We start from the raw sequence: 23159 nt of genomic DNA, 5'->3' as shown, positions 1-23159 counted from the left end.
TGTACAGGACATTGGTTAGGCCACTGTTGGAATATTGCGTGCAATTCTGGTCTCCTTCCTATTGGAAAGATATTGTGAAACTTGAAAGGGTTCAGAAAAAATTTACAAGGATGTTGCCAGGGTTGGAGGATCTGAGCTACAGGGAGAGGCTGAATAGGCTGGGGCTGTTTTCTCTGGAATGTCAGAGGCTGAGGGGTGACCTTATAGAGGTTTACAAAATTATGAGGGGCATGGATAGGATAAATAGGCAAAGTCTTTTCCCTGGGGTCGGGGAGTCCAGAACTAGAGGGCATAGGTTTAGGGTGAGAGGGGAAAGATATAAAAGAGACCTAAGGGGCAACTTTTTAACGCAGAGGGTGGTACGTGTATGGCATGAGCTGCCAGAGTATGTGGTGAAGGCCAGTACAATTGCAACATTTAAGAGGCATTTGGATGGGTATATGAATAGGAAGGGTTTGGAGGGATATGGGCCGGGTGCTAGCCGATGGGACTAGATTGTGTTGGGATATCTGGTCGGCATGGACGGGTTGGACCGAAGGGTCTGTTTCCATGCTGTACATCTCTATGACTCTAAGGCAGAGAGGTCGAGTATCCAAGGAGGCAGATGCCTGACCCTGTACACTGTCCTTGCAGCAGCATTCAAATGAAAAGTGCTGGTGCATTGCAAATTGCAGCATTGAAGTTCAGAATGTTTTGCAAATGAATTAGAAATATGTCATGAGGGTGCCTGGAGGTTGAATGTTAGAGGCTGACATCCATGGGTGGAGGCTATGTGTGGTCACTGCTCACAGACTACACAAAGACATTGGTGACTGGTGTCCAAGATAGAGGGTGAGAGGAAAAAGCAGCAAATTGGAGTCACTCGGTAACCACAGACATTTTTGTGTCAGGATTAATTTTGTCTAGTTTCTGTCCAACAAGTGGAATAGAAGAGAATATAGAATAGCCTTTATTATCACATATAGTCAATAGACATAGTGAAAAGTTTATATGTTGTCAATTACAGTGCTGACTTGAATGCAAAAGTACCTCAGCACAGCTTCTTTAGTTAGGTATACTGACAGGACTACCCTTCCATTATAGAATGTGCCAAATTTTAACCTTATATGAATATGCATGTTTTCTCCTTTCTGTACACTGTACAACTGATTTTTTAAAAACTAAGTCAAATGTAAAAGCAATGTGCGTATGGATGGAACTTTGTTAATGCATTAAAATATTATTCCATTTTAACTATGGAAGTAGTGACCATATTAACAAGATTAAATTACAATAATTGCAACTGTAAATGAAAAAGTGTTGACTTCACAATAAGTGCAAAATAAATTGTTCTTCTAATTCACAATAAAAACACACACGTTATGATTAAGTTTTACTTACTTTATCAACCACATTTTCCATCGTCTGCATACATCAGAACATCATAACATGGCTTCTTTTATGATACAGATACAAAGCACTGTAAACTACCAAGACAGTTGGCATATTGAGATGTGCAAGTTGGGTGTGACGTAGATATCATAAAGACAATAAAAATTATCCAGCATTGTGGAAAAATAACTTTAGATAATTTGCTACAGCTATTATTTGGCCAAGCATCAGGCTTAAGTATTTAAAGAAATGACCAGGACTCAAAAGAAAAAGAAAGCCTGCATATATCAGATGCAGAGAACTGCATTTGTTTTAATTATCACAAAACCCAAAATTATATAAATTAAGAATATACAGTGATGACACAGGCTAAAGGATGTCAGGAAGAATATCAGCTGGAATGTATTAGAGCAACAACTTAACATTGGCTGAAGATGATTATATCAGAAAGACATGGATTAGAGCTTATCATATACGAAAATATATGGGTTGTAGCAAATCATAGGAACACTCAACATGGGCAGAACCATGCAACAAAAGACAATACACAAGCTGAAATGTTATCACATGAACACTAGGCTGGAGTTTATCACAGATGGAAAACAGGCAGGTGTGTATTTCAAGGCCAGAATACTTTAAGGGACTCATGAAATACAAGCAGAATAGAGTGGCAGTTCATTAATGTCACATAATTACAGTATTAAGATATGTTCTGTCCTTGAAATATACTCCTTTGGGTTTATCTCAAGCAATTATATTTTAAAGCTGGTGGAAGGTAACAAAACAGACAATAAAGCACAGCAGGCGCCAGGATTTAATTACATGATTTGAATTGGTATTATTTTTTCCAGTTGATGTGATGGATGAATGTCAACTGACATACTTTTTAATGGAACTATACCTAAATTTTTCTTTGCTGTCTGTTGATAACTGCTGCTCAGAGGCAAGTAAGGAGCAGATATTTTATGCACAAAGCTCTATTATGATAACAGAGTGTGCCTCATACTGTTCATAGTGCAAAGTGGCTCTGTAGAAGAAATTCATGCCTTCACACAAAATTTCTCCCTCTTGATTTCCTCTGACCAGCAGTTTTGAAGGATAAAACAATAAAGAAGCAAGTAATTATAAAAACGAGTGCAGAAATTATATTTAGGATCACCTGTTTTCCTCCTATCTAAATGTTTAAAAAATTAATTCACTAATGATCTTTCATGAAGTTATGGCTCTTGAAACTTCTCAGTTTTATCTAATATGGCCTCTATTTGAAATTCCAAAGTCGAAATCCATCCAAACAATCATGTTCTGCATAGCCAGTTCTGAGTCTGTGAGAAAATACACTTCCTATTGCATCACAGCCTTCATTTCGACTACAAGTTGCATTGATATAGTGCATTTAATGTGGAAAAAATCCAAAGGCGCTCTGAGGTGCAAACAGAAAGAAAACACTGGACTCTGCTAGTGTAGCTGTACTCAGCTAATAATCAGCGAGGAGGCCATAGTTACTGTCAGCTGTAACTCCTCAACCTGATCATTCGGTACCATTGATAGAAGTGCTTTTTATGAATATTTACTAAAGGACCAAAGTGCAACATAAAAAATGGTCAGTTGAATGTGGCACTCTAATGTTTGCAACCATACCCTAGCATAAGTCAGTGCCCTCAAAAAGAAGGGAAAGGGAAGAAAAAAAAGAGATAAAATACAACATGCCGATTACAATAATCATCAAATTTAAGATTATGTCAGCCATTCATTTTTGACATAATGAAAAAAGGCAGCTCTTCTTATTCCACCTATTAGTTAATTTGCATCCTAGATTTAGATAGCTCCTCTTTTATGTCTATGGGCAAATGTGAACAGTGATCACTTGCTGCCTACTGCATTTGGCAGAATATTGTACTCAAGTACAACAATGTAAAATATGGTCCATTATCAGCATGATTAGTGTGCCATGATTGCTAAGCCACTTGGGAATCTATTTCTGACATTTGCAGAATTTTTATTTCTTTTCTTTTGTTTCCATTTTTGATTGAAATCAATTTCACGGTAGATCGGTTTGCATGATTACATCAAAACCAGCACAATACAATAAATATGTCCTTTAGTTTTCAGCTTCCTAAAAAGTGGAGGCCTGCACCCACTACTGTCCTCATTCACATGCCAATTTACTGTCAAAACTGGACAATCCAATTGCAAAGGCTTGCAATGCACACATTGGGTAATTGTAGTCCATTGTGAAAACATCTTCTGCCACTCGTCCAAACTGCATCACAATGTAATCAGCTGGTAAGGAAAGCAAGAAAAACGTTTTTGTTAGTGAGAAAACTGCCTTTAACATATTTCCTATTACAATTTTCTGTGTACTAGCTTTAACAGAAGTACGAAACAAGTCAACTTCAGCAAAAACATCCACTGACAAATTTCCAAGGTAGCTGTTGGTCATGTGCAAACTACCCCAGGATCAGTTTAATAGCTTGTGAGCTAAGCTGAATAAACTTGGATGCAATATTATATAGAGTCATAGAGATGTACACCACTGAAATAGATGCTTTGGTCCAACTCGTCCATGCCGACCAGATATCTTAAATTAATCTAGTCCCACTTGCCAGCACTTGACCCATATCCCTCCAAACGCTTCATATTCATATACCCATCCAGATGCCTTTTAAATAGTGTAATTGTACCAGCCTCCACTACTTCCTCTGGCAGCTCATTCCATACACACATTATTCTGTGTGAAACGTTGCCTCTTAGATGCCTTTTAAATCTTTGCCCTTTTGCCCGAAACGCCGATTTTACTGCTCCTCGGACGCTGCCTGACCTGCTGTGCTTTTCCAGCACCACTCCAATCTGAAGTCCATATAGATCACATCTACCACTCATCAATCCTCCTTGTTACTTCTTCAAAAAACTCAATCAAGTTTGTGTGACATGATTTCCCACGCACAAAGCTATGTTGACTATCTATAATCAGTCCTTGCCTTTCCAAATACCTGTACATCCTGTTTCTCAGGAATCCCTCCAACAACTTGCCCACCACCGATGTCAGACTCAAAAGTCTATAGTTCCTGGCTTGTCCTTACCACCCTTCTTAAACATTGCCACCACGTTAGCCAACTTCCAGTCTTCCGGCACCTCACCTGTGACTATCGATGATAAAATATCTCAGCAAGAGGCCCAGGAATCACTTACCTAGCTTCTCACAGAGTTCGAGGGTACATCTGATCAGGTCCTGGGGATTTATCCCCTTTTATATGTTTCACAGACAAATGCTACTGTGAAAGCGCAGCAAAGCAAGTTCTGATGAAATTATCCCAATACATGCACTGAGGCTAATAATGAAGGATCTTTTCACATTTAGATGTCACAAAATAAACTTCCAATTACAGCGGGATCAACAAACATGATTTTTCAGGTTAGATACTTACGATCATTATCATGAACTATCTGAAAATTCTTAACAGATGCCTGTGTGACTCTTCCATGGAAATTCAGCACATAAGACTGAGTGTCATCATTCCAAACAGGCACTTTGTTATGCAGCTCAATTAGATTTTCCATGTTTCTGTTCTGCCACATTAACAGTAAACTTTCGTGCTCCTGTGGGAATGTTGGAAAGCAACAGCAATCACTGCAGAAAACTGTAATATATTCAGCACGGAGAACTGAGATCAGACAAAGCAGAACTGGAGAATTAGGCAATCACAAAAAAGGAACTGCCCATGTTGTGGAATTGATATTCACATATTTAGAGTTTTCATAATTGTGTTATCTCAGTTGCTGCTTTTGTAAAGAAAGTGCACAGAAGATACTTACAGATGTTAAGAGCAAACTATTAAATTGCTAAATTTAGATTTATAAAATATAGCCAGTTACAGAGCAGCTGCAGGTTTGTGTAGGAAGATGAGAATGCAATGAATTTGCAAACTCAGTGATCCAAGTTTCAACATTTGTTTAGTGAAATTTTGTCTTAAATTTGCACTTTTTCTATTCATAATGCCACAATTAACTGATCTGTATGAAAGATGTCACTGTTAATCTTAGAAGAGACGTAACGTAAGGATCCAAATTGCCTTTATTCTGGTATAAAAATTACACCAGAAGTTGAATTTTCTTCTATTTAATGAGACCTTTTAATTCGATAGGCGGTCATCAAAGGGTATGAGCATTATACCAATGGTCAGCCTGCCCCATTGGGGTCACGATGTTGGTTTAACCTGGCTGACAAAACATGGTTTGCACAGAGAAATTAAACTTATGCCCCTCTACTTCGTGGTGTCACTTATTCAACCCAAAGTACACGGTTCCGCCATGCTTTCTGAATTCAAGTTATTGATCTAAAACATTAACCTTGTTTCTCTCTGCCAAATGCTACTGATCTAAGCATTTACAGAATTTTCTATTTTTAATGTCAGAACTCCAGCACTCTCAGTATTAATTTCAAATAATGTTGCATTACGCTTTCAAAGAATCTTTGCTCCTGGCAGAAACTTTTATCCAGTCTAGATTAAAATTTAAGTCTAACAAGTCAAAGCAATAATTCGACAAGTATAGTACACCTAGGTTCTATCTTACACATATTTTGAATATATTTGCAGACAAATACTTTAAATATATTTTCTTGCTGCAATACTATTTAATTAGCTTTCCCACTGTCCCTTGAAACCTGACTGGTACAGTTTCATTAAAACTGATTTTAATGAAATTAAGATCTACCTCTCTTTTTAAAATGGACTTACATTGCGAGGTCTGATGGGGACTCGCTCATGATTCATGCTCATACCTGGAATGACAACAGTCATTTTCCGTGGTCCTTTAAACCCAAGAACATTGGTCTCCTGGAATGAATTAAAATTGCAACTTGTTGTGTTAATAATATTTCGTAATCTTATTATTCACAAACATTGAACCGTTCCTTATACTATTGAGGAATGATTCCTGTAATAAAAATTGAAATAAAAAATAAACGTGGAAACAAAATGCATGTTTGGAGGATTTGATTTTGAAGTGCGGTCATGAAAATCAGCAGCTTTCTGCCCAAAGATACTACGCGATACACATGAAAGTACTATGTATGGAGGAATAACAATGAATGTGAAGTATTGCATACTTTGAGTCGCAGCATCGAATCTAATAGGGTGGCACATGCAGATAATTAATGGGTCAATACCCATAGGTAATGTACCCTTGTTACACAGAACAGTTGATGTAACTCTGAATATGCATTATTCAGCATATTATTTTTGAGATTTTTACAAAAAAACAGATGTAGCCATTTCTCCACTCTGAACATATACAGCAACAATAATTCTACCTATATTTTGCGCTGAAGGCAAAGGATGTTTATTACTGAAAAAATATTCCCTGTTCACACAACGTGGATAGGGAGGGGAGGGCGGTTAAAAATGAAATATCTACTAGCAATCTTGTGTATTGTTAATTAATACAAAGCTACAAATAGTTTTGTACTGAAACAATATAGGTTTTTAAGCATGTTGAGGCAATTTAAACTTATTTAATCTCAGATCCTTACACTCAGCTCATAATGCTTTGAACCTGGTCTGAAGGAGGTGAAAACTTCATAGTTAAACAGTTACACCATCTAGTCTCACACTCGCTACTTTTCATTCACAAGATTTGGACACTGCTGGCAGAACCAGCATTTATTGCCCATCTCTAACTGCCCTTAAGAGATAGTGGTGAGTCACTTTGTGTATAGATGGGAGGCTTGCTAGGCCATTTCCAAGGACACTTCAGAGTTAACAAGATGTATGATAATCCAGACCCTCATCAAAAATCAGACTAGATAAGGATGGCAGATTGAATTGCTGTTTTTGAATCAGATGGGTTTTATGACAATCTGGTTACTCTATTGCCACCATTACAGATTTAAATTAAGGAACTGACGTGGGAGCAACTATGCAACCAATCCTGTGTAAAATTTTATTTTAGTACATTGGATTTTTTTAAATGAAGCTGCATTGACCATGCATAACTTAGCAGAAAAATAGCCTGCATCTACTCTTCCTCATTATTTTTTCCATTTAATTTTCACTTCTCTACGTAGATCACAGAGGGAATAGTGAATACTCTGCAAAACCATTACATATATTCTGATAATATTGCTCAGAGTATAACAGCACAACTGAGTAATAGATCCATAGGATTTCAAGTATTATTTAACAGGGTATCCAAATGATATAAAACAGACTTTAGAATGGTAAAATATTTCAATGGTGTAATACTTACATAACAAATTGCAGCTAACTCCTGTCTGGTATTCGTTTCATCAAGCAGCCCAACTGCTTTTGCAGGATTTACTCCATTATCATAAATTGTAAACTTAGTTCCCATTAAATTTGACCTGATAGAAAATAAAAATGCAACACAACATGAATAACAATCATACACAACAAAGGCACAATGAACAAATATTCTAAATGCAGACATAGGAAATTTTGTCTGTTTATTAGCACCAGTAAAAATGAATAATTATACAATTAAAATGATACGTCAGTGGCACTGTCAGCCTCTTGTGCAATGCTCTGTAATGTTCAATTCAAAATCACTGTGAATCATAGAGAGTAGCTCATTTGTAGCTCTTTGAATAGACTCTGTTTTCATGTCAATAATGGTAAAGTATTTACAGCGCAGATATAGGACATTTGACCCAACCGGTCCAACATATTTTCGCTTCTTCATTCACAAGATGTTGACATCGCTGGATAGGCCAGCATTGCTTATCTCTACTTACCCTTGAGAATCTGGGGAGATCCTGAACCACTGCAGTTTTTGCAGTGTAGGTCTAGAAAGGGAGGTCTAGAATTTTGTCAGTGATAATGGAAGAACAGCAATATAGTTCCAAATCAGGATGATGTGCAACTTTACTGGGAACTGGTTTTCCCATGTATTTGCTGTCCTTGTCCTTCTGGATAAGAGGTTCAAAGTTTGGAAGATGCTTTTGAAAGAGTCTTAAGCAAGTTGCTGTAATGCATCTTATACATAAATACACTCCTGCAACTGTTCGCTTGTGTTGAATGTATGAATGTTGAAAATAGTGGATGGGGTGCTAATCAAACAGTCTGCTTTATCTTGGCTGGTACTGAACTGTTGGAGATGCACACATCAACTAGTTAAGTGCAGGGTATTCAATCACACTTCTGGCTTCTGCATTGTAGATTCCGGACCAGACATTTGGGAGACAGATATTGGCAGCCATATCATTTATGTAGGAGACAGTGAGGTCTGCAGATGCTGGAGATCAGATTTGAGAGTGTGTTGCTGGAAAAGCACAGCAGGTCAGGCAGCATCCGAGCAGCAAGAAAATCGACATTTCAGGCCGGAGCCAATCATTAGGTACCATTTATGTAGCTGGTCCAATTCCATTTCAGACATAAGTTGAGGATATTGAAACTCAGGATTTGGCAATGGCAATGCAATTACATGTTAAGCAGAGGTGATTATGTTCTCTCTCATTTGAAATGGTCATCGCCTGGCATGTGTGAGATAAAAAGGTAACTTGTAAATTACCAGTTCAACTTGGATATTTTTTGGATCATGCTGTACATTTACATGGGCTGTTTCATATCGGAGGAATTGTAAATGGTGCTAAACATTATCCAATTATCAGCCGACATCACACTTGATGTTATGGTTGACAGAATGCCTTCAGTGAAGCACCTTAAGATGGTTGGGCCCAGGACACTGCCCCGAGGAATTCCTGCAGTGATGTTCTGGGACACAGATGATTACCCTCTAACAACCACAACCTTATACCAGCAATGACTACAACCAGCAGAGAGTCTTCCCCTGATCCCCATTGGATCCGGTTTCTTCGCTGGGCCTCCTTGATGCCATACACAGTCAAATTATGATATAGAAATAGCAAAATGAAGGAAAATTTCAAACTAGGAACTCCAAATTAGTGGCACTCTGAAGCCATACAAATCTTTTCTTTTGGGTATATATTTCTTTTACTTGCTTTACCTTGTTTGAATTTGGAGAGTTGTTTTGGTTTGGAAGGGGCTGATTTTGTTGTAGGAACTTTATTAATGTTTAAGTCTGAAACCAGAACACCAAGATCCATTAATAGCAACAAGATGAGGCAGAGCAGAATTTGCTAAACCAAGGCATACATTGTAGGAAAACCGAAAGATGCTTGAGGATGCTTCCACAGAACCCCAAAGATCTGCTAGAGAAATTATATTCTTTTGAATAATGTGTTTTCTGTGTCGTTGCTCTTATACCTTATGGAATGGAATCATTCTTGGATGATAGTGCTAATGAGTACCTTCTCTTAACTAAAGAAGTAATGAAGGATAATGGTGCTATGGAATTGGACACTTAGCCAATTCTAATATGAGTAACAATTACTTCCATTTTGATAAAAGTAAGCCCCTGTTTATACTTCTCCAAGATTGGACAAGTGACATACAAGTTAAACATCACTTAATGCCAGTCCGAGAATGTCCACCTAGCCAACTCCAAGAGCACACCTTTCATAGAACGGTAGAATGTTGCCAATTCTCAGGCTATCTATTCTCACACCATTCCTGGGTTAAGAGTATTAACTGAGACTTTTTTCTCAATTTTTGGGGACTGAGAAATTGTTTTAAACTCACTATCAAACATACTTCTTTCTCATCAATTTGGCCAAGTTTTCAAGGAGAGGGACACCATACAAATACATTGCCAGCACCCTGAAAAGATCTATCCAAAATGAAAGCTGAAAACTGAATTAGTACTTGCTCAGTAAATGCTCAATGTGCATTATTTAAACAAACTAACTACTTCAAATGAATTTAAGTCATCAATGTCTAATAAATACACCAAATACATAAGGTAATATAACATTGATACAATATATTTTTACAACTCAGCAACATTCATTATGACAGCACACAGGTCATTTACCAAAGACCGTAACTTATAAAATCCTTCAGCATTTGTATAGGACTTTGTATAAAACATAATTATTAATTTACAATCTTATCAAAATATAACAACCTTAATTTCCCTACGTAGCTGTCAGCTTCTCGTGACAAGTCTGTTGCATCAACTGATATCAGATAATTGGAAGTTTTGCTCTTTTTCCTTTTTCTTCCAGCTAATAAAAAGAGCTGTGTAAAACAAAGCAAAGCAATTTTTAAGACATCTCTTTTATCATAAACAAAGTCAGTTCCTCCATTCATAACAGCAACCTAGTAAGAATTAGATTAATGCCTCAAAGATTTGAATTATTCAATGTATTCGTCAAGGTTAAGAATTCGTGCAAAATAGACACACCTTTTAGGGTTAAGCTTCCTAAATATACACTGAAAATGTATGAGGTGTCCAGGGAAATAAATGTTTGGAAAATAATCTCTCCACCCCCACCCAAAATCAGCTTCAAGTGGCCCCAAATCAGAAGCAGAGTAAGGCTCTCCCCATGTCAGAATTGTTGGGTAATTTCTATATAGCCTCAAAAACCTTTATGAGTAAAAAACATATTTTACAACAATAACGGACTACAGTAGCGCCTCGACATACGAACGACCCCATTCACGTACAAACTGGTTTACGAACAGGATTGTACGTAAAATTTTGCTTCAACGTACGTACGAAATTCAAGGTATGAATGAAGATACGAACGCAAAAAGCCCGTGTGCGACCACGTGGTTTCATTGTTCAGCTTTGCTACACGCTTGTTGAACACAAAAGCTCTCGGGCCCCATGTGAACTCATTTAGTTCGCCTTTGGCGTGTGCGCTGTGAACAGCCGTCCAAGCATTCTTACGCTATCCAAACAATGGGAAAAATTGATTCAGTTTGCGAACTTTTTGGTTCGCGAACCGGGTCCCGGAATGGATTAAGTTCATAAGTTGAGGCACTACTGTATGTCTACATTACAATACAGTATTAACATGAGCATCAGACACAAAGAAAATAACATATTTCAATGCTGAACTGTGACAGCCGTAGACCTGGAACCAATAAAGAAAATGGATAGCTACTTTAAAATATTTGGCAAATCTGTAATCATTATTAAAAGTTATTTGCTAACTTTTAAAAGATTGGATCAGTTGTAAAGGAATCAACTATGTTTGCATGATCAGAAATATTTATGTGACCTGTTAGCTCTTAGCTGGAAGCAACAGGAACAGGAACAATGTGAAAAAAATGAAGGCCACAGACAAGGTCAAGAAAAAAACAGAAACAAGAGAGCTGGAAAGGAGAATTGAATTGATTTCTGCAAGGAAGTGTGCTACATAGGGCAAATTATACAGATGGAATTTATTTATATAGAAGCTGCTGCATGCACAGAATCAGTTAAACCCTTGGAAGAAAGGGACTGGAAACTAGCTTAGAAGCCCTGTGTAACTGAAACCGGAATACTGCTTGAACTGTAGATCTGGAATTGAAATTGCCTACGTTGTCCATGGTGACCCCAATTTAAAGCTTCAAATTTAGTGTAATCTCAGACTGAGAGCTGAAAACGGTGAGTGATTTGCTGAGCAGGGCTTGCACCCTCCAGTTTGGGAACCAGTGGCTACAATGAGATAATCATGAGATATCAGTCATATCTTGTATTCCATCTGAAGTTCACTCCAACCAGGATTTTCATTGCTTTTGATGTGTCTTTGAGGACAAATTATAGGAAGCAAAATCTTGTTCAATAAATTTCTTCATTTGGGGGTTGTTCGCTAAAATTGATTCATTTGGTTTTCAAAGTCTCATGCGAATCACAACAAAAATCCAATTTAGAACACAAAGGGATGTAGTATTGTGCGTTCCCTGTGTTATCTTTTTAAATTCGTTTACCAAGAAAAAAGGTTACTTTGACTTTCCTCTCAAAAAACTAACATTTTAGTTTCAAGAGCCACATAAGTTAGGTTTGATTGAATGAAAAACTATGTCACTGGTTTGCCTCATAGTCCAAACTTGTGGCATGACCTTGAAGACAAAAGTGAGACAGCAATATTGTCAGAGCCATTTAATTAACAAATGACTACTGTGAGAGTTGAACAATCAGTAGACGCAAATTAAAGCAACTACCTGGTGACTGTAACAACAAAGGTGTGAGATGTACGGATTTCTTTCCAGTCCCACTCCTCCACTAGTCCCAACAAAGTTTAAATTTAACCAGATTGATGACATGGCTAATTATGTAGGTTTTAGACTGCATCTGGTTCAGTGTTCGAAACAAGTCAGCCATGTGTCTTTATTCAACAAAAAAATCTTGTTGACAATCGAAATAATTTAGCGCCAAGATAAATATGACTTATTTTCTAACATTCTAAACCTAACAAGAGCAAATATGAATAAGAGACAAATGATGGTCAAGCACCCTACACCGAACAGTAAATTTGATCGAGACCGATCCCAGATTTCTCAGCAGACACACCCCTCCCATCCCTCAGATTCAGTGACAGTCAGACAAGCAAAGTCTGTGTGGAGTTTGCAAATTCTCCCAGTGTCTGCGTGGGTTTCCTCCTGGTGCTCCGGTTTCCTCCCACAGTCCAAAGATATGCTGGTCATGTGAATTGGCCATGCTAAATTGCCCATAGGTGCATTAGTCAGGGGTAAATATAGGGGAGGGGAATGGGTCTGGGTGGGTTACTCCTTGGATGGTCAGTGTGGACTTGTTGGGCCAAAGGGCCTGTTTCCATACTGTATGGAATCTAACCATTAAAACTTCACAAGTGATGGCTTTCATTTTTGTCAACCTGGCCTTGAGCTCCCTCAAAAGTTACTCTGTCTTGGTCTGCTTCAATGACTGCTCTCATTCTGGTGGTCCACATTCTTTTCCTGGGATTATACTTCCCATGGATTCTTCTAAACTGCACTCCAGTACTTACTCATAAGCACAACTTCAGCTTCTCATAAGCAGCAAGCTTTACCAAGTGAATATGGACACTGGGCAAAAAAAGAACTTGGGATGGTGGAAATCAGAAACAAACGTAGTAGTGCCACTGGACCCGAAACATTAATTCTGCTTTCTCTGTGCAGATGTTGCCAGACCTGCTGAGTTTTTTCATCAATTTCTGTTCTTGGTTGAATCTTGAGCCTAGGGCTGATTCCTGAGCATTCAATCTGGCTCAGTTGTCCAAAGCAAACATTGTTTATGGTTCCTTCACCATCCCCACAGATGTGCTGAAATATTAGTGGCGCAAAGATTCTTCTGAGTCCTCACAGCTCCCAGGACTTTTCTAGTGCCCTGATCTAGCATTTAACTGTCTACTAACTCCTAGAACCTTTCCTCAAGTTTTCACAGCTCAAATGCATTCAACTGTTCTGGATTTCTCACTGAGTCCTTAGTTGCACTGACTTGGTGTAGTTTAGTTGCTAATCCATTTTTTTCCACATGGAGCTTGCTTCTGCCAGTGTTTTTCACCTGTTCCAACCTACTAGCACCCTGGAAATACTCTTCAGTGACCTAGATTGTTTTGAATAACCTATTGAAAATTATGCAATAAACATACCCTTGTCCCTAGGCATCACTGAATACAAATCAAATGTGACAATTTGAAGTAGTCTGTTCCCTGAATGTAACACAGATTCCTGGAGGCCATAGCATAAATTGACATTGTTAAGACTGCTTTAAAAGGCAGCTAGGATTAATTTTAGATAGCAACTCCAAAGGAAGTGAGAGGTGATCCTGGCAACTTGAAATGACAGAAGGCAGCAAGGATGGTACTTAGTTTCACTGATGCCTCCTCAAGGAGGTCCACCAGATGGCATGGCCTCAGAGGGAAGTCATTTTCTCTCAGACGGAAGGTGATGAGCTTCCCCAAATAAAGAATGGGGATGATAGAGAAGGCAAACAGGTGGCTACAGTGTAGAAAAGGTATTAATAACCTGACGCATTTTGGAAATGGGGGTTAAGTACTTATTACTATGCCTGCAGCCTCAAACGAGACTAGGTGTAATTGAGTATTAATTTGGAGAATGGTCTACTCACACATTGCTCACCACCCACTGAGAACTTCTCTGTGCAAGACATTGGATGCTAGATTGACCCTTGCAATGCCAGTAATGAATAGCTGAATATTGGATGCATTCCTGTGATACCATGGAGCACAGTTAAGCCACATAGGTATGATGCATCGCAATGCAAATTTAAACACTTGCTGGATAACTCAGCTCACAATACGTAAGAAGGAGCAAGTACTGGTGCAAACCTCATACAAAGTGATCATCAATAGAATGGTATCAAAGCTGGGACGCATAGCAGGAGCACCATCGCTGATAACAAGATTGATAAGGAGCCCCAAAGGACTAAGTAGCTTGATGAATTGATATTGAAGAATATCTGGTAAGCAAAACCGTAGTGTTCAGATGGATACCTCCGATCACACAGAGCTCCAGACAATCAGCAATCATACAAATGCTTTGGAAAGTACATCACACTCTCACTAATTTTATTTCTCTTCCAAATTTTGAACAAGAATTTTTAAAAAATCATTCATTGCATAAGGCATCACTGGCTTGGCCAGCATTTATTGCTTTTCTCTAAGTTCTATGAAGGAGGGATAGTGAGCTATCTTTCCGAACTGCTGCATTCCTTGTGATGTAGAGAAACCAAAAGTGCTGTTGGGAAGGCGCTGCCAGAATTTTGGTCCAATAATTGTGAAGGAACAGTGATATATTTTCAAGTCAGGATGCTGTGTAGGAATTTGCAGGTGGTGGGCTGCTATGCATCTGCTGCTCTGACCATCTAAGTGGTAGAGGTCATGGTTTTAGAAAGTGCTATCAAAGGAACCTTGGTGAGTTATTGCAGATGATACAAATTGTTAGCACTGATGAAGGAAATGAACGTTGAAGGAAGTGGATGGGGTGCTAATCAAGTTTTGTCCCAGAGTGTCATGCAGTAGTGGGCCTGAGACCACCCTGCATCTCTGAGCAAGAACAGACCTCAAAGATGTATACTGATTTAATCCCCTCAAAGTCTCACTTTGGTTGGTAGCTGTGCATGAGTAGTGAACAGGTTACAATCTGGTGAGTATCATATAGATGTATCTGAGCTGCTGAACAAGGAAATGACAGTTATAGTCATTCACACTGAGAGATAAGTGGGAGGGCATGGTATGTTCAGTTTCAGGTTGATGAAACGACCTTGGAGTTATAACAAGCAAGGAAAAGCTGAAACTGCCATGAAAAATGGCTGTACTTCATGGCACAGTATCCAGAGGGTTTGCATAGCCATTTGCAAGGCAGTTCACTCAGGCTGCATATCTCTGGCATGTGCATATATAGTGCACTTTATTGAGAGAGTGGCAATTCTTATGGACAACCACATCCAGTAAACCAATATAGTGGATGTTGGAACCCGCGTGCATTGCATTTGTGCAGCATAAGCTTGGCAAGAGGAGGAGCAGAAACCCTGGAGTCATTGCCAAATGTTCAAACTCCTCAGGTGAGAAAGCTGTGACAAATGTGCTCTGAAATGGTGAATAAGCAGCGGTGTGATATATCTGTGGTGACACCAAGGCCTCAAAGCTGCAGTGACAGAAGAAATTCCTGTACTTATGTAGGAGTGAAATCTTCATGTTGATTTCCCTTTCTAATATTATATAGTGCGATATCGCCATTTCTACCAGCTCTTAAACTCCAATGCACTGACAAAATTCCACAGCATCACTCATTCCAGCACACAACTGGAATTTAAACTCAAAAAATGAAATGTTCTAACCCAATACACCACACTGTTCATTGGAGTTTATGAATGTATTACATTTTCCTTCTCTCCCATCACAGGAAATTCTTATGGACATCCACATCTGCTTTCCTTTATTGGTCAGAGTATTGAGTATAGGAGTTGGGAGGTCATGTTGCGGCGGTACAGGACATTGGTTAGGCCACTGTTGGAATATTGCATGCAATTCTGGTCTCCTTCCAATCGGAAGGATGTTGTGAAACTTGGAAGGGTTCAGTAAAGATTTCCAAGGATGTTGCCAGGGTTGGAGGATTTGAGCTACAGGGAGAGATTGAATAGGCTGGGGCGCCGGAGGCTGAGGGGTTATAGAGGTTTATAAAATCATGAGGGCATGGATAGGGTAAATAGACAGTCTTTTTCCCTGGGTAGGGGATAGAGGGCACAGGTTTAGGGTGCGAGGGGAAAAATATAAAAGAGATTAAAGGGGCAACTTTTTCACACAAAGGGTGGTACGTGTCTGGAATGAGCTGCCAGAGGAAGTGGTAGAGGATAGTACAATTGCAACATTTAAAAGGCATCTGGATGGATATCTGAATAGGAAGGGTTTGCAGGGATATGTGCCAGGTGTTGCCAGGTGGGACTAGATTAGGTGGGGATATCTGGTTGGCATGGACAAGTTGGACCTAAGAGTCTGTTTCCGTGCTATACATCTCAATGACTCTATGTTGGCTTTTAGGCATATAATATACTTTTGTTAATACCATGAATTTTTTTCTCCAGCTTTTCCATTATTTCACAATCATTTAAGATTTCAATGCTTATGTCTATTCAAGTAACATGAGATGACAATGTAACTGCTCTTTATAAAAATAATTCAGATTCCCTCATAGACAACGCTGAAGTTTGACTTGAAACATCAATAATGCTTATGAATTTATTCTTCATGTTTTTCAATCTAATTTTATAGCCATGACCAAGATTTCCCTCACCTTTTTTCCATCGTCACGCTCAAGATGCATGAAATAAGTTGGGTAAAGACCACGGTCCATTCCCTTCTTATCCCGGGTGATCCTGCATTTAATTGTTATTCCACGAGGGGCAGGCCTCAATGCAAATTCCTCCAAATTGTCGATCTCAATTAGGTTTAGGCCAGATCCAGAAGAAGGGAGTGAAGCAAGAGTTGGTTCCTACAAATTAGAAACAAAGAACTCAATATAATCAATGTATTAATGCTACAAAAACAGTTTCTGAAACTCAAAATGGCTGCTTGGGGAAATTCTCTCTTGAATCACATTTATGCAAGTATTTCATATTACTTGAATATTAAAATACTTTTCTGTATTCCTTTTCCATTCTGTGGAAAGTCCGGGTTTTGCTGAGAGACATTACTACAGGATTGAGTTGCAATGTCATTTATATCAAAGTGAGAATACATCCACCAAATCTTTCAGACCAAATTGTCCAAATGCATTTCAAAATGACCCCTATGACCACAGCTCACTGAGGCAGCATACTGGAAATCAAGCTCCCCTATTCCCAGAGTCTTCACAAACGTTAAGGATTCTATCAAAGTATGCAAAATTGCCCAATCTACATGTCTTCTAGACTCAGGTTAAGAAAGCATGGATCAGACAGACTGACACAAAAAACTTTAGCATAATGGATGAAAGTAAAAAAAAACTGGGAAGGCAGTTAAATGATTCAAATTGACTCCAGCTCATCTGTGTAACATTGCTTGAACAAACCGCAGTGCAAACAGCAATAAACTGTATTAAATAAATAGCGGTGGAAGTGGTTTGGGGGCAGGGGGTCAAATGGAAAATTATGGAAAAAGTTAAAAAGGGGTGGGTGAAGGGCCAAGTATAGGCCAATAAAATTTCTAGAACAAATAATAGGACAAAGAGTAACGAAAGAGTCAGGGATCTAACAACAGAGAATGGGTCAATTGACACCGGAGGGTGTTGTACTTAAATACATACAGTATACAAACCAAGGCAATTGAACTTATAGTACAAATTGAAATCGGTGGATACAATGTTGAGAGATGGCTGCAAGGGATTCAGAGGCTAACAAGAAATTAAATTAAATTGAAAGCAAGAAGTCGTTTAGAGTCTTAAGATGTAGAATCTGTGTAGGTGTAGTTGAGGAATGTGTAGGCAGAGTTGACAGGATTTGTGTACAGGACTCCTAGCAGTAGTCAAAATATGGGGCAGAAAAAAATCAGGACACAGAAAAGACATGTAAGCATAGCACTATCACAATAATCATTGGGCTTTCAATATGGTTTACTGGGAAAATCAGGTTTCTGGCAGATCCCCAAACAAAAGGAATTTGTAGAATGCTTACAAGATGGTTTTTTTGGAGCAACTTGTGGTAGACCCCACGAGGGAATGGCAATTCTGGATTTGCTGATGTGTAATAAGGGAGACTTAATGCAAGAACTTAGGGTGAAGAACCCCTAGGGGGCAGTGACCATAATAACAGTGACCATAATATGATAGAATCCACCCTGCAGTTTGAGAGGGAGAAGCTGGAATCATTTTTAAGTGAGTAAAGGTAACTACAAAGACATGAGGGAGAAGCTGGCCAGAGTTGATTAGAAGGGGATTCTAGCAGGGAAGACAGAGGAGTTCTGGGGTAATTTGGGTACCAGAGCAGAAATTCATCCCAAGGAACAGGAAACATACGAAAGGGAAGACGCGGTAACCATGACTGACAAAAGAAGTCAGGGACAGCAGTAAAAACAAAAACAGCATACAATGTGGTGAAGATTGGTGGGAACCCAAAGGATTGTGACGTCTTTTAAAAAACTGCAGAGGATAACTAAAAAAAGCAATGGGGGGGGGGGGAGAAAAGATGAAATATGAGGCTAAGCTAGCTAGTAATAAAAGGAAGATTGCAAGAGTTCTTTTATAAATATATAAAAGTTAAAAGAGCGGCAAGAGTAGATATTTGATTGCTGGAAAAGGAGACTGGAGAAGTAGTAATGGAGAACAAAAAAATGGCAGATGAATTGAATAGGTACTTTGCATCAGAACTTCAACAGAGTTGGGGTCAGAGGTGAGTGTAGTGGCCTTCACTAAAGAAAAGATGCTGAGGAAAGTGAATGAGCTGAAGATGAATGAATCGCCGTCCAGATGTTTTGAAGGAGATAGTTGACAAGATTGTGGAGGCATTGGTGGTGATCTTTTAGGAGTTACTGGAGTTAGGGAGAATCCCAAAGGTCTGAAAAATGACTAATCTAACACCGCTGTTTAAGAAGAGAGGGAGGCAGAAGATAGGAAATTATAGTCCAGTTAGCTTGACCTGTCATTGGGAAGAGTTTAGAGTCTGTTATTAAGAATGGGATTGTGGAATACTTAGAAGTGCACGGTAAAACTGAACTGAGTCAGCACAGCTTCGTCAAGGTGAGTCATGCCTGACAAAGCTGCTAGAATTCTTTAGGAGGCATTGAGCAAGTAAAATCCACACATTTCTAAAAATTTCAAGACTTCTCACTTTGTTTTAAAAACAGGGAATTCTCTTCGAGACTCTGCTTTTGATGTCATTGGCGACACTTGTCTTACAATTTATCCTACATAAATTATTCTTGCTTTCACAAGGTCAGTTTTTGGCTAAATTTATTATGAAGCCAGCCAAATGTAATTACTTAAACTGATCTTGTAATTGTCCATATGCTCTTCCCATGTCTTACTACATAGCTCATCATCTGAATAAACCACCCAGTTACAAATTTCAGTAACAACTTAATTGATAAGCTTCTAGAGCGTAGTTGAGGCATTCTTCATTCTAAATAGCATCACTCAACATTTAGCATAATAAAAGTGGATATTTCTTTAGCTTTTGAAGTTAATGGCACTTGTCACTACCCCTTCAAGAAATCAACATTACAAAGGAATGAGACACTGCCAACCCTATTAATGCAGTCTTCCGACTGTGAATTTGGGTATGAAGTAGAGTACCCATAGTCCAAGAGGATCACAGGTCCTCTCTCTCATTAGAGAGACAAAACTGGTGATAAGGTTAATCTGAGGATCACAATACTTAAGACAAGGGGAGAAGTTGTGATGGGATCTTCATGGTACCCTCAGCTGGTGCAGGAGTTGAATCTGCACTGTTGCCATCACTCAGCAATGCAAACCAGCAATTCAGCCAACTGAGCTAACTGACATCCAGTTGATGTAAAAGATCGGTGAACTTTAGCTGCTTTGACTGGGGTCTATCAAGCAGTTTTCATGCATATATTGAATCTCTGTTTCGACCAGGGCTTGTTTTCCTGTGTTCAGCTGATAAAGATGCTGTTTCATTGCATCTGATTCCCTATGTCCACATCATGCTGAATTAATGCATTACATCCAGGTTATCACTACAGATTCCTGAAGAAGGGCTCATGCCTGAAACGCCGATTCTCCTGCTCCTTGGATGCTGCCTGACCTGTTGTGCTTTTCCAGCAACACATTTTCAGCTCTGATCTCCAGCATCTGCAGTCCTCACTTTCTCCTATCACTACAGATTACCTTCTGCTTTGCAAATAGTCTCACAGGATCCTCCCATTGCCCTTTTTTTTTTAAACACAGCGTCTGTCATAGTATTTCTGTTAGTTGAATTGTCGCAGGTTTAATTTGAGAACTGTCTACCCCTGCTTCTACTTCACTGTTATTGTTTGTAATCTTCCACTAATCTTATCAACTAATACATTTGTTCCACCTTAGCTTCATCCCGACAATGATACCATTTCAACTTATTTATAAGACATAACTGATTCTTCTTTCTTTGACCATGAGTATTTACCAGATAAATCATCCTACTAACCCTCCTAACTACTCTGTACAGCTCACTCATTTTCACTTTCAGAGATTCATCTTGCAAAGGCAACAATGCCAATATTTCATTTCCCACTTGAAATTTCCAGTTGCTGAATGTTTATCTGCCCATATTTTCAATTTCCTTTGTGAAACTTTCAAATGCTCTTGTATTACCTTATGTTCTCCTGAGAGTCTTTCTAGAAAGATGGACACATAACTCAACATTGAGATTCATTTTTTTGATTCAAGAAATTTTCCCTGACCAACTTTAATGTTTTCGATAGAGCTGCTATTTCCAGGACCACAATTCAATTCAAATGAACTAAACCCCCTCAATACAGTCATTTGGGGAACCTCCGGTAGGAAATAATAAGAAATCTTATTCGTTGCCCTAATCTTGTGGGTAATCATGACAGCATGCCTTAATCATAGTTGTGAGAATCTGATGGGTTCCCTCCAAAGCTCCCTGTATTTGTGGATAAGAGGAAGGTGATTTCAATTGGTTTATATCCAAATTGCTATGAGCCCCTGAAAAACATCAGAAAAGGTTAGAACTGTGATCAGATTGTATCTCAGTTACCTGTATCTCAATGAGTAAAGAAGTGAATTAATGTTTCCACTACTATCCTAGCTGGAATTGTCCTTAAAAGGAATAGCTTCTGGGAATCAGGATGTCATATCCTTAATTGCCAGGATATATTGGTGTCATGCTTTTGTTTTCACTATCAGTGCTATACATCCCACTAACACTCTGAATGGTTGTTCAAAGATTGGTATGGGTATCAAAGGTGGTTTTCCCTGTCAGCTTTCCTATATGGCATGCATTACAGAACTGCAGTATATCTTTATCTTTACTCTCTGATAAACCTGATGGAATAGGTGGGACTCATTTTATGAGAAATGTTTGCACAGGCTGCACATGTCTCCAATGGAGCTTAGAAGAATAAGATCAGATCTTAAGGGTCCCTCTTGTGGACAGGGAGACCTGGGATCTCTCCACCCTTCAGGCATTCTACCTGTATTCCTGATGAAGGGCTTTTGCCCAAAACGTCGATTTTACTGCTCCTCGGATGCTGCCTGAACTGCTGTGCTTTTCCAGCACCACTAATCCAGACCTGGGATCAAGTCTCATCTACTCCAGAAGTACGTAATAAAATCTCTGAACTGGTTGATTAGAAAAACAGGTTTAATTGAAAAGAAAATTGAGATCTGTTCTTATTAAGATATATAAGTTCATGAGACAAGAATGGATTTCCATTTAAGACAGTGATGAGAATTTTGTCGTCCTCTCAAAGGTCCCAGAGTGGTGGAAATAGAGTCTCTGAATTTTTTGTCAGGTTTTTTTTTTAAGGTCGATTCTTTTCTAACGTAAGAGATAAAAATTAGGATGAGATGTGAAGGTTCAGTTAGGGCACTTGAGGGTTACAAGGTAGACAGGAAAGGCCTAAAGAGAGAGCTCAGAAGAGGAGGAGACATGAGAAGTTGTTGGCGTATAGGATCAGGGTAAACCCTAAGGCTTTCTATAGGTATTTAAGGAATAAAAGAATGACGACAGTAAGATTAGGGTCAATCAAGGATAGTAGTGGGAAGTTGTGTGTGGAGTCAGAGGAGATAGGAGAAGCACTAAATGAATATTGTTCGACAGTATTCACTCTAGAAAACAACAATGTTGTCGAGGAGAATACTGAGATACAGGCTTCTAGACTAGGTGGGATTAAGGTTCACAAGGAAGAGGTATTAGAAATCCTGCAGTGTGTGAAAATAGATAAGTCCCCTGGGCCGGATGTGATTTATCTTAGGATCCTCTGGGAAGCCAGGGAGGAGATTGCCGAACCTTTGACATTGTCTACAGGAATACTGGAGGATAGCAAATGTGGTTCCCCTGTTCAAGAAGGGGAGTAGAGACAACTCTGGTAATTATAGACCATCCGCCATGACCAGGGCCTCCAAGCCCTCCGTTTCTTCCTCTCCCGACGTCCCCAACAGTACCCTTCCACCAACACTCTCATTCGTTTGGCCGAACTGCTCCTCACCCTTAACTATTTCTCCTTCGAATTCTCCCATTTCCTCCAGACCAAAGGGGTAGCCATGGGAACCCATATGGGCCCCAGCTATGCCTGTCTCTTTGTTGGCTACATAAAACAGTCCATCTTCTGTAGTTACACCGGCACCACTCCCCACCTCTTTCTCCGCGACATTGATGACTGCATTGGCGCCACCTCGTGCTCTCGCGAGGAGGGTGAGCAATTCATCAACTTCATCAACACATTCCACCCTGACCTTAAATTTACCTGGACCATCTCTGACACCTCCCTCCCCTTCCTGGACCTCTCCATCTCCATTAATGACGAC

At 39.2% G+C, this 23159-nt stretch overlaps 1 protein-coding gene across 3 annotated transcripts in view; it reads right to left on the bottom strand.

Moving 5' to 3' along the window:
• Positions 1-1365: 1365 nt before the first annotated feature.
• The window catches only part of LOC122559618 (tubby-related protein 3-like), a 136178-nt gene continuing 114384 nt past the window's right edge, over positions 1366-23159 (bottom strand). For all 3 annotated transcript variants that reach the window (XM_043709409.1, XM_043709410.1, XM_043709408.1), the window contains 6 exons: positions 16992-17189; positions 10375-10487; positions 7618-7732; positions 6108-6206; positions 4797-4968; positions 1366-3651 (listed from right to left, as the gene is read on the bottom strand). In XM_043709409.1, coding sequence (XP_043565344.1) covers positions 3518-3651; positions 4797-4968; positions 6108-6206; positions 7618-7732; positions 10375-10487; positions 16992-17189 — 831 coding nt within the window. In that variant the 3' untranslated portion in view covers positions 1366-3517. The remainder of the gene's footprint in view (positions 3652-4796; positions 4969-6107; positions 6207-7617; positions 7733-10374; positions 10488-16991; positions 17190-23159) is intronic.

Source organism: Chiloscyllium plagiosum, chromosome 19 (assembly GCF_004010195.1).
Source record: "Chiloscyllium plagiosum isolate BGI_BamShark_2017 chromosome 19, ASM401019v2, whole genome shotgun sequence".
NCBI lineage: Eukaryota > Metazoa > Chordata > Chondrichthyes > Orectolobiformes > Hemiscylliidae > Chiloscyllium > Chiloscyllium plagiosum.
The sequence above is the reverse complement of the archived record's forward strand: the minus strand, read 5'-3'. Positions and strand labels throughout refer to the sequence as shown.